Genomic DNA, 12,721 nt, shown 5'->3' on the forward strand with positions numbered 1-12,721 from the left:
GAAAAATTTCGAAAAAACCATAAAAATTTGAAAAATTGAAAAACCAAAAACAAGTTCATTTCCTTTGTAGTGTAGTCATGTATATATTGTTGTATATATTGTGTTTGTTTTATCCTTGCTCACATTGATCGACTAAGCCACATCCGAGACATGAGGATATTGAAGACCGCATGGTATGATCTTTCCAATCTCCTTTTTCCTCTTTATGTTAATGACTATGTGGCTTTATTTTGATTGATGCGGTATAACAATGTGAACTTAGGACTTGCATTTAGTGTATATGTCATATTAGTTGGTAGAATCATTTGCATTAGGATGTTTATATGCTAGTTGCATCATGGCATGTAGTTTGCATGTTAGAAAAATTTTGTGAAACCGTCTACTTGGGAAGCTTGACAAGTGTATATAGGCCCTAGTAGATGCTTTCTCTTCTTAAGACTTTGCTTGTTAGAATACTTGTTAAACACCCTAGGATGTGTCATGCTAGTATCCTTTGACCCATGGATTAAGGCCTAGTCAAGAGTACCTTGTGGTGTGATAACTCCTTGGCTACCGTTTATTCCAAGATGACCCTTGAAACCATGCATCCATCCATCATCCATGTTCTACCACATTTTTGTCATCAAAGGGAATGGGCACAAAAAGAAATCAATTTGAGTTCAATGAAATGAAAAGTGAAAGAAAGTTTGCAAAAATGCATCAAATGAAAAGAGGTGCAAAAATAGAACTCCTAAAGCTTCAAATATAAGCCACCCTCACTACATATGGGGTGACTTTTAAAATGTTCAAAAAGAAATGCAAAGAAAAGTTGAGAGTTGTCAAGTATTGAAATGCCAAAAATCAAATAGAAATGGCAAGAAAGTGTTCTCAAATGTTATATGCCACAAGAAATTGGGGGGAAAAACAACAACAAAAGCAAACTCCCAAAGTGAAACTCAAATATCTATTGATCCCTTCATCCATCGTATCCATTTTTGTGCATGGTAGAGAGGGGACGACCCTTCTTCTTGTCTAGGCAACAGGGGGAATTCCGCGATCCTCCAGTGTTTCTAACACCATAGGGAGTCTACTCTTGACAAAAGCATTTAACGATTGAGGACAAAGGTACCCTAGCTTGACACAATTTGGAGGTGATTTATTGGTATCCTTCTAGGCTTAGTAGTTTGAAGAAATTGCATCTATGAAGGAGTGTGTACCCTTATATTGCTTCCCTTGTAGATAATTTCCACCACTTAGATGAGGAAAGTGGATATTCTTTTGTAGATGCATCCATTATTTGATTTTGTGTGCTTAATGTCTGGATGTGTCGCCATTTTGGCAAGACCCACCTTGCCTTGCAAGAAGGCAACCTACCTCATGGTTGTCTTATTGTGAGTTGAAGGGGCGGAGTGAGACCCGCAAATTGTCTCATATCGGCTATATTATTAGGTTAGTTTAAATAATGGTCCTAGTCTTTGTCACCTCTATACTCGGGACGAGCAAAGAATCGGTTTGGGGATATTTGATTTGACCATAATTAGAGCATATTTAGTCCCCCGAATTAGCCTTGCTCCCATGATTTTTAGTGCATATTTGGGTCATTTATTGTCTTTAGTTCTTTGTTTTGCATATTCTTTGAGGTTTTGATCCCTTGGTAGGAAAGGAGTGCAAACCTTGCATTTTCATGGCAAAACGAGACTAAATTGATTGAATTCAATGACCAAGCATCAAGGAGAGACAAGATTATAAGGCCTTTGTACATACTATAGTAGATGGGCAATGATGAGAAAAGATCCTTGCATCCCCGAGGAAATCCCCAAGGATCTTATGAAGAAAAAGGAAGAAAAGAAGAAGAAACAAGACTGCACAGCAATCCGTGCGTCTTCCCCAGAAGACCCCCGTCTCCATCACCACAATCCGTGCGTCTTCTCTCCAAGACGCCCGGGCAGCAGCTCCAAAAGACGCCCGTCTTCTCCACAAGACGCCCGGGCAGAAACCACCGAATCCGCCCGTTCCGTGCTAAAGACGCCTGGATTCTCTGGCAGACCCATTTCGTCTTCCTCAAGCTTCAAGGAAGGATGCACATCTTTTTCTAGAGACCGGAGTCTCCCTAGAGACCGGAGTCTTTCCAAAAAGACCGGCGTTTCCTTAAGTAGGGACTTAATCGTCATTTATGCCCTTAGTTAACCCTAATTCATCCACCTAATCCCCACTATAAATAGCCCATTAGTCTAATTAGGAGAGCATGTTCTTCTTAGCATTCTTTAGTGTAGTTAATATCAATTAAATCTCTCTTTAATCTTGTAATCAACAATTAATCGAGTTTTAATACAATTTTTATTTCCTTAATCTCTCTCTTGTTCATCCTTTATTTTGGGTAATTGAAGATTATTTGGGTTATTATTGGGAGATTGACAACCTTCCAATCAAGCATCAAGTACTTCTTTTATTCTTTGCTTTATTATTGGAATCATTAGTAGGTATAATTCTCTTAATCCCTTTTTAATTATTGTTAATCACTTTCATTTATTCATCATGTTTCACTTTGTTGGTATGATTGACAACCTTGCTAGCATGTTCAACATGATAATGAGTGAGTAGTTCCTTAGCTAGGGTTAATGGGTAATTAGGGGAAACCAACATGGGGAATGATTCATGCTTAATTTAATATGCTTTCATAGTTTATTTGCTTGCTTGTTGTGATCTCAACTCATGCACATGTTATGTTTGATGAAATGTGAGCCTATGAATCCTTGCATTTTTTACCCATCACCTATCTTTTCAATGAGACTTTTAAGACATAAACCAACTCGAGTCTCATTAGACCATGCATGTTGTTGAGTAGGGAAGACTAAGTCGACTTGTAGGTGTTGTACAATCTAATCGATTCGGCTCCGGGACCCAAACTTTCCTAGGATTGTAAGATATAAACCAACTCGATCCATCACAACAATAATTGCTTGCTTATAATTTGAGAACATGTTTGTATGATCAATTCCCATGAATCTCCTGTGACCCCATGACACCCTAGTGCTTTTCATCAATTGTTTACAACCTTTTTAATTCATCTTGCTTGTTTAATTTCATTGATATTTAGTTTAGTGATCTTCTACATCAACCCCAATTGTGACACCCCCTAAGACACCACTAGTTGCAATAGAAATCTCATCTCAGTTCCCGTCCCTTGGGATCTGACCTTTACTTGCCTCCTTACTAATTGTAGAGTTGTTGGTGAAGTTATAAATTGTGTTTTGGTCTAGGTGCTCCTAACGACAAGTTACCGAAAAGACATAGTCCGACCAAAAAGATCCAAAGCTGAAACTCACGGAAAACAGCATGGGGAAGAGGCGCAGCAAGAGCTGCGACTCTTCGAAGAGGTGCAGCAGATGCTGTGCCATTTCCCCAGCTTGTCAGACCCCGACAGAAATTAGAAAATTGCGTTTAGTATAAATAGAGACTTCGGGGAAGCTTTTATTCCCACAATTTCTCCATCTTTATTTCGTCTATCTCATAAAAACTCTCATATCTTCATAAAATTTCCAAAATTATGGATGCTTAAGAAAACCGTCTCAAGGAGTGGACGAATGAGTTTACAAATATTGAGAAACATGACATGGGTGCGTTTAATTTGGGATCGATTTTGAGAAACATGACATAGCAGATTGTGAAACCTTTATTGGATACCTGTCTTGAGTATTGGGACCCAAATTTTCATTTATTCGCCTTTCCTGGGGGCGATATTTGCCCTTTCCCAGAAGAAATAGCTGCTATTGGCGGATGGGACCCAGAAAATGCACCCGCTATACCCTTTAGCTCTCAAGGGTATAAAAGTAAATTTAGAGACTTGCTCGGATTGACCAAGGCTGAGGTTGATTGACTTGTGACCTCGAAAGGAGTTCGTATGTTTGACTTTATTGATCGATTTATAAATAGGGAAGACCCTTCTATTTCTTATGTTGCGAGATGTAGGGCGTTCAGGTTTTGTCTATTTCATTGCTATGTCCTTCAAGGGCATGTCGACGAGGAGATGAGAAGGGATCCTCGTTTTCTAAGCCTAGTAGAACAAATGGAGTTGCGCAAGAGCCCAGCATGCCTCTGCTTAGGAGAGATCATTCTTGGTTTGGATAACAGAAAAGCTAACCGCGAGCTTCCTTATTTGGAAAATCCCATCATGCTGCAGGTAAGAAACCCTCTTCCTGTCTTTTATTTGTCAACCATTTGTTTTCTCTTAATTTATCATTTTAGTGATGTATGTAACATGCATGCAAATATAAAAGCATAAAAACGAAAGTTAAGGAAAAACAATTTCTTTACATAGATTTTTATGGTAATATGGGCACAAACTAGATCACCTTTCTAGTTTGTTCTTGAGTTAAATGAAGATGGATGATCCTCCTAGAAAAACCTTCAACAAGAAAGTCTCCTTCAAGTTGCACCCAAGAACTACACCCAAAAATTATCTTACAAGTATTAACTAGATACTTGTAAAATTAACCCTTGATAATATGTAAATAATACTAACACTTTTAGTATTTATTTTGTGTTACTAACAACTTAGTAAATGTTATTATTAGATTTAGAGAGATGTACCAATTTTTTTTACACATGCAAAATGCACAAGTGAAGTAGTGTAAAAATGAACATAAGATGGAGTACATAGGAGGGGAAAGTGGCGGGTGGAGTGAGGTGGAGTGAGGGAGTGTTTTTCCTTATTTTTTTTTTGTCCAATACATTATGACATACATAATGATCACATGACATGTTATGGAAGAAAAAAAAGCAAAGTGAAAATGATTATAATCACCCACTACACTCCATTTACACGGTCCAATGTCCCATTTACGGGTCCATTTTGGTTCTGATATTTGTCGCACAAATACGTGTAAATATTATTTAAACATCGTTTTATGTTCAAATATTTCTCGATTAATTTCGTCCAAATCATTCCATAAATATACGTGTACCGCTACACATATTATTTTATGTACTAATATTAATCACATTAATCAATTAGTACAATTTTAGTGAATTAACAATTAATTGACTAAAACCCCTCTCATAAAATTTATTATTTAATTATCGCATAATTAAATAATAACTGCCGCTCCTCGAGTTCGCAACTCAAAATCTCTCTAAAAATAATCGACTAACCTTTTAGTCTATAAATCAAGGGACTAAATAAATTGTATCTCATACAATTAATTAGTTATCAAGTGGGGTTCGTTCCTATAGGTGTGACCGAAAGGGGTCAGTTGATCACCGCCGTCTCACGACAATCCGTCAAACTCTAGTCAGCCAACCGTTATCGATTTACGTTAATCAACTAACGAGGATCAAATAATTAACTATCTGATGATATTACTTTAATGAGATTTATTATGTAAACGCACTATTGTGGAGGACACTAACTCCAACAATCTCCCACTTGTCCGACACAAGGTGTGTGCTACCAATTCTCTTGTCCGTTTTAATCTCCCACTCAATGCAAGGTGTCTTTTAGGTCGCACTTGCACATTAACATATCGCGAGTGGTTTTCTCGATCGGGAGTGTGACTACCTGACCGGAAAAATCTCTCATAGATTACTTTCGAGCGTGGCCACGCATTTGTAGTCATTAACTCCTCGAGTGGCCTTGAGATATAGTTAGCCAACGTGGGTGGACAATTCATGTATGCCCTATATATCCTATTGCACAGTACAAATCACCGTGACCTAGTAATTGCCCTTTGGCCTCCTTTCACGGCACGACCTAGGACAAAAACCAAAGTCACTCGGAAATTCCACTTGCTCAGATAATAGTCTCCAGTCAAAAGAATCGACTCATAGGAACATCTTAGAGATCCCTGCCACGACCAGGAGCCTATAATAGAACTTAGGGACTCTCTAAATGGTCACTGTCCGGCAAAGTGTCACACACTCTGCCTATGTAATCGACTAGTCATGACGTATGACCTTATGGTGTTAAAAAACCATCAATCGACTCACAATCTAGTCACTCCGAGACGTCACCTCATTAAGTGACTAGGGACAAAATACAATGTTCATCTTGTTCACTTGAATAGTGTTCAACATTGTCTCCACAACTTATTCAGATAAACAAGGTATTAAAAGTTTAGTCACACTAAATAAAAGATTCATAAAAGAATGAATGCGAAAACAATGAATGTGATTATCATATATATAATAAGAGATACACTATCCAATTATTACATATCCATAATCTAAAGAAAATCTGGTACTCGTTTCAATCCCATTGCGATGACATGACCATCATGCTTAGCCTTTAATAAAGGCTTGGTTAAAGGATCAACAATATTATCATCTGTCCCAACCTTACAATTGTCAATTTCCTTCGTTTCCACATAATCTCTAATTACATGGTATTTCCTTTCAATGCGTCTAGACTTGTTACTAGACTTCGGCTCTTTGACACTACTACATTGTGATCCTGTAGCAACACTTCGCTATTGTTGCATAATGTCGTATAAATGTTGCTTTAAGTTTATGCAACACTTAATGAAGTGCTACATAATGTCTTGTTGCATTAGCTCATTGCAACACTTAATTCAACACTTTTCGAACTAAAGCAACACTTTTATAAAGTGTTGCATATGTTATGCTTATGCAACGCTTTTTTCAATTTCAAGGGCAACATTTTTATTTGCTAATGCAACACTTCTTGTGAAAAAATAGCAACACTTCCTGAACTAATGCAATACTTTTCATGTTGAAAAGCAACACTTATAACAAACAAATGCAACATTTTTATTTTGTAAACGCCACACTAGTTACGTTCAATAACAACACTTGTAATAAACAAATACAACACTACTTTATCCAAAGACAATACATAATTGTAATTCTCACTAATTGTGCATTCAATTGCAAATCATTCCGATTCAGTCTCAAAATGAATTTCAATTACATTTCCAAAAAGAATCAAAAGTAGAACTTAGCAAATGTTTAAGTAGAAAAAATGTAGCAAATGTTTAAATAGAACAAATGAGTAACAATTATTATATTAAAAGTCTTCATTGTTGTACTTTGGACCATATGTATGTTGCCACCCGAACAGAAAATCAACCCATAGCTAAAAAAATAATACCTTAGATGCAACCTGTAACATAAAAAATGGAACACAATTAGATTTGAGGATCGCGGAATATTTAAAGGTATGCCTACAATCATAGCCATCTCAGCCAACAACTACTGTGAACGTCACTATAAGGTATGCCTAGGCTGCCAAAAGTAAGATCACATTGAATAATAACAAATGCACTTCCTACCCTCCAATTAATAGAGCTTTTGCAACCTTGGTCAAGCATAAGCCATGTTAAATGTGACAAGCCTAGCCAACAAATCAGAATGTTAAATCTGATTTTTAACCAATTCTAAATGAAAAGGGTACACTTTAACCAAAATGTTCCCACATTAAAACAGGGGGCAATTCTCATCAATAACTCCTCACATTCATCGGCAAGACTTACGGGAGAAAAGAGAGAAAAATAAAGAATCAGCAATGAAGAAGATATATACATACCTCAAGATAAGTACTCCTTGACAACTTCTGGAGGTAGCCTTTCTAAAAACTTTGTTAGTATTTGCTCTCTCATTAACTCTCTTTGATTTTCAATATCTTTTTCCATGCTTTCTAACTCGGCCTTCCTCTAGAGATATTCTTCTTCCTGTTCTTTGTTTCGTCTACTCATTTCGTAGTCCATGTCTTTCCGCAAATCTTCACGTAAACTAGTCTTTAGATACTCCAAAATTTCCCCTGGAACCACATAAGACGTTTGTGTACCATTCACCTCCTTTAAATTTTTATTAGATACGCCCCTGCCAAATAATCTATGACGACCGTCATATTCCTTGCCCATGACACCCAAAAAGGGGTCTGGTTGGCATTCCCCATCATCAGGTGCATTACGTCTAGGTTATGCCGACATTTATTGTGTTTCCAGTAAGACAATTAAAAAAATATAGACTTCTTCTTCCATGGGCAATCACTTTTGTTCTTTTGCTTTTCTTTCTTCCCAAAAGAATTCACAAAATCAAACAACTCTTCTAATACATGAAATCCTGTCAGGGGTCTGGGAGGGGGTCTTTCTTCAAATTTACCATTAAAAGACTTCTTATCATGGCGCAAAGGATCATTAGCATCTAAAAATCTGAGACTACCCATATAACACATTTTTTTTGCTATGCTTTAGATATAAGGAGTCAGTTTCATGGTTACAACTTGGACATGCAAACTTCCCTTTTGTTTTCCATCCCGATAACATTGAATTACCCGAAAAATCACTAATTGTCCATGTCAAAGTAGCATGTAACTTAAATGTTTCATTCCCAAATTTATCATATGTCTCGAGCCCTACATTCCATAAATCTTTCAATTCCTCAATTAAAGGTCGTAAGTATACGTCAATGTTATTCCCTGGACCCTCCAGACCGGGAATGAGCAGTGATAGCATAAAATATTCCGGTTTCATGAACATCCAAGGTGGCAAATTGTAATTGACGAACACAACGGGCCGTGTACTGTGACATACACTCATAGTTCGAAATGGATTGAACCCATCAGAAGCCAAACCTAACCTTACATTTCTAGGTTCATTAGCAAATAAAGGGTATAGCGAATCAAATTCCTTCCAAGTTGACCCGTCCGCAGGGTGTCTTAGATACCCATCTTTACGACGTTTATCAGCATGATATGTCATAGCTTCTGCAGTTTCTGAATTCATATATACTCTTTGCAACCTAGGTTGTAGTGTAAAATGCCATAATACCTTTGCAGGTATTTGACGATTATTCTTAGTGTTTGAATTCTTATTAGATGAATTCGCTTCGCATTTTTTCCACTTAGAGGCATGACATTTAAAACACTCTTCAGCATTTTCAAACTCTTTCCAAAATAGCATACAATCGTTAGGACACGCACATATTTTTTTATAATCAAGACCCAAGTCCCTCACAATATTCTTAGCTTCATTGAAGTTGACCGGAAATTTTGCCTCCGGAACCATGTCTCTTAGCAATTGGAGGAGATCATTGAATGCCACATTACTAATTCCATGAACTGTCTTGTACATAAATAGTCGAATGATAAAAGACAGTTTTGAAAAATTCTTACAGCCCGGGAATAATTCCTGTTGACCCTCTTCTACCAACTTATAAAATTTTTTAGCTTCATCATTCGGACCATTTTGTACGTTAGTGGGACCTTCAAAACAACTTCTAAATCTGTTGTTTAACAATGTGTTGGTATTATCATTGAAATTTGGTTCTTCATCAAGGGTTTCAACTATGGATTCAGTTGATAAAGGAGACTCTCCATAAAAGGTCAAAACATAATAATTTTCAACAAAACCAAATGCTTTTAAATGATCATACACCTCATGTCTTCGTAACCAATATCGGTTTATACACCTCTTACATGGACATCTTATTTGACTCCCATGAACACCCTTAGAAAATGACACATTAAGGAACTCAATGACTCCATTTTTAAACTCAGGCAAACGTCTAGCTATATACATCCAACTTCTATCATTCCTCATCCTCTGAATTCTGGATTAAATAAGCACAAATCATACACATGTAAAAACAGCAACTTCTTGGAGAATGATAGGAATGATGAGAATTTTAGGCATTAATTTGTTTAAGCATGTAAAAATAATACATTTAGTATTTTAAATTTAAATAATAATTGTCTATGATTGCAAACAAGAAAAGTGGTTCATATATAATTCCAAACAAGAAAAGTGGTTCATATATAAGTCCACACAATGAGGCTTAACCAAAATGGGGACTCCCAACAATGAAATAGTTAACCAATCGTATCATCTTAGATCCTATCTTAACGGGTAGTGCAACAAAAATTAGTCAAATAGAATTACCAGCAATGGTCCAGCATCATATAAGAGCTTAATCCTAAAAATAAGCATGTTACTTGACGATGCTAGCTTTCACATATTTTGCTATACTTACTTAATCTATGAAATGAAAAATCCAAGGATTTAATGACACAAACACAAAAAAAATAAGCTAAAAAGAAATTTCCACGGAATCCCGAATACTTCGCTATGTCTCGGAAATGGCTATTTTTTCAAAAATTACATGTTTTTTCCCTAAATTAAAGTGGTGTCTTCTAAATGTTCTAAGTTGAATAAGCAATGTGTCGAGTTTGTACTGTGTAAGTTACTATTTATACTCCTGGAAAAAAAAAGAAAAAAGAAAAAAGAAAAAAAACTGCCAAAGTAGATACCTGAGAGCAATCAGATAGTACTTCTCGTTGCTTTAATTTATTTTTAGTGCTTAGCCTGATCAATTGAAACACGCAAAGCATAATAATACATCTAAAGACTACACATCCTCCATAATGACGATATTTCTTTTACTCTTACACTGATCAATGCTCACATTCAAATTAAATTTCATATCAGAAGAGGATAAATGAGATTGCTCATGCATTGTCAAATACAGAAAACAAATTGTCGATGGCAAACTAAATTGACCAAAATAGTCTTTGACAACTAAAACTATTCATAGTGCTGAAGTAGTTAAAAGTATTCAGGTCATTTTCCTCTCCAACCTACTTATGTCAGGATCGCATACTCTCCCATTCCAGCCGAGCTGCTTTTATCCAATGAGTCATGTTGTCATCCAAGTGTCCATCCTTAAGACACATATAGTAACAACTAACAAAAATATTCTACTTCAATGAACTGTCATCTTCTGTTTCAACCAACCTGCTTATAATATTAGAGTCACATTTTCGTCCAATTAATGAGCTCGGGGTTTTGAGGTTAAACAACTCGTAACAAAATAATGTGTTATGATGATACAGAAAATTGGTTCTCGGTGAATGTGAAGGAGCCTCTTGCTTATGCAAATGTGGAAGTTATCGAAGCAGCTGAAATGAAACCATCGGATCTTAATGGTCAGCCTACCCTTTTCTTCAGTTTAACTTGAGTGTTTGTGTGTTAATAAATAGTAGGAAGTAACTTGTAGTAATTTCTCAGGTTTGGCTGATCCGTATGTGAAAGGACATCTTGGTCAATACAGATTTAAGACTTAAATACAGAGAAAGACATTGACTCCCAAGTGGCTAGAGGAGTTCAAGGTTCCAATATATTCCTGGGAAGCGCAGAATGTTCTTGCTATTGAAGTCTTCGACAAAGACCATTTGTTCGATGATGATCTTGGGTTAGTCTTAATTAATTTTATTTGTTTTCATGTTACTGAACAACTGATGATATGTTTGCATTATACTGTCGTTTCATTCTGATTTGCAAAAGGGATAATGATTTGCTTTTTGGATACAGTAAGTGTTCAGTGAACATTAATGATCTTAGGGATGGCAAGAGGCATGACATGTGGTTATCGCTTGAGGATGTCAAATTGGGAAGATTGCACCTTGCTGTAACTGTTATCAGCCCTGATAGAAAGGTATTTATAATCTTCCGTTAAACCTTAAATTATACTCCCTCTCTTCAAATCCAAGTACCCTGTAAATTCAAAATTCCCCGCACAAAAAAAAGTGGACTCGCGGTGTTCCAATTTCAAGGGAGGACCTAATTCTTTTTCATAAAAACTAGACAAGATACAGAAAAAAAAATTAGCTTTCTTTCCAGTCATGTGCAGATGGATGACCCCTTACCCTGCCACAGGGGGAACTCGGAAATTTAATGAGGCGTTGAGGCAACAGTGTTGTTGTTTCTTAATGGGCAGAGGTATTCAATGATTTGATCTAATAGTGAATTTTAGCAGGGTAGGGAGCGTAATGGCGAAGAAATGAAAATTAAGGGAGACCAACCAAATTTAACAGAAAAGGTACCTGTGACAAGTGCATTAGACGGGAAAAGCCGAAAGCTTGCTGATACATATGAAGCGATTGACATGGAGGGGCAAACACAAACGGGGATTTGGATACATATATTCATATCAGTTTGATTTAAAATCCTCTATCATTCATAGCATTCAGGAAGAATGTTGTTAGCTAAACAAAGCAAGTACAAACAACAAAATGACCACATTAAGTATATTGTGATAACATCAACAATGAACTATTCCCATCACTATTTAGAAATCACCCGCAACAATGGCTTTCTGTCAATGACCACCAAACATCAGGCACTAAAATTCCATATTTTTCCGTTTCGTATTCGATGAAAACTCAAAAGTTCCCTCCATAATAGTCATCAATTATGAGCAGTTGAACACCTGGTGTTAAATGACCATATTAAGTCAAATGTCATAACAGCAATAAGGAACTAAACCATCAGAAACACGATACAGAGACCACAATAGGGAAGAAACGAGGGTCGAAGACTGTGAATTGAAAACACATGATTAAGCCTAAATTCAACTGTACTAAAATTGACGAACTTGTAAGGTTTAATTCCATTCAACTCAATAATTAAACATACATGACCATCACAACAACAATGAGAACAACAAAGCATTAATCACAAAACGACAACAACATCAAAGCCTTAATTCCAAAAGGATAGAATCCCAATCAATAGAATCATACATGTGGACAAAATCCCAATCAATAATACAAAAGAAAAAAAATTAAAATTGGAGTATCATACCTGTGGACAGAATCCCAATCAATAATACCGATCGACGTTTTGGTTGTATCAAGAAGATACTTCGACTATAATCCCAAACATGAAATCCCTAATTGAAATTATATGATTTTTTTAGTTAGGGTTAAAAAATGGGAGAATAAATTAAG

At 36.3% G+C, this 12,721-nt stretch overlaps 1 protein-coding gene across 1 annotated transcript; it reads right to left on the minus strand.

Moving 5' to 3' along the window:
* Positions 1–8,153: 8,153 nt before the first annotated feature.
* On the minus strand, positions 8,154–9,536 carry LOC141613988 (uncharacterized). Its single transcript, XM_074432736.1, has one exon. The coding sequence runs from the start codon at positions 9,534–9,536 to the stop codon at positions 8,154–8,156; it is 1,383 nt and encodes a 460-aa protein (XP_074288837.1).
* Between the last annotated feature and the right edge of the window lie 3,185 nt (positions 9,537–12,721).

This window comes from Silene latifolia, chromosome 11, assembly GCF_048544455.1.
Source record: "Silene latifolia isolate original U9 population chromosome 11, ASM4854445v1, whole genome shotgun sequence".
In the NCBI taxonomy this organism is placed as follows: Eukaryota; Viridiplantae; Streptophyta; class Magnoliopsida; order Caryophyllales; family Caryophyllaceae; genus Silene; species Silene latifolia.

Coding starts and splice junctions, on each gene's coding strand:
- LOC141613988 (XM_074432736.1), bottom strand. CDS start 9,536: ATGAGGAATGATAGAAGTTGGATGTATATAGCTAGACGTTTGCCTGAG.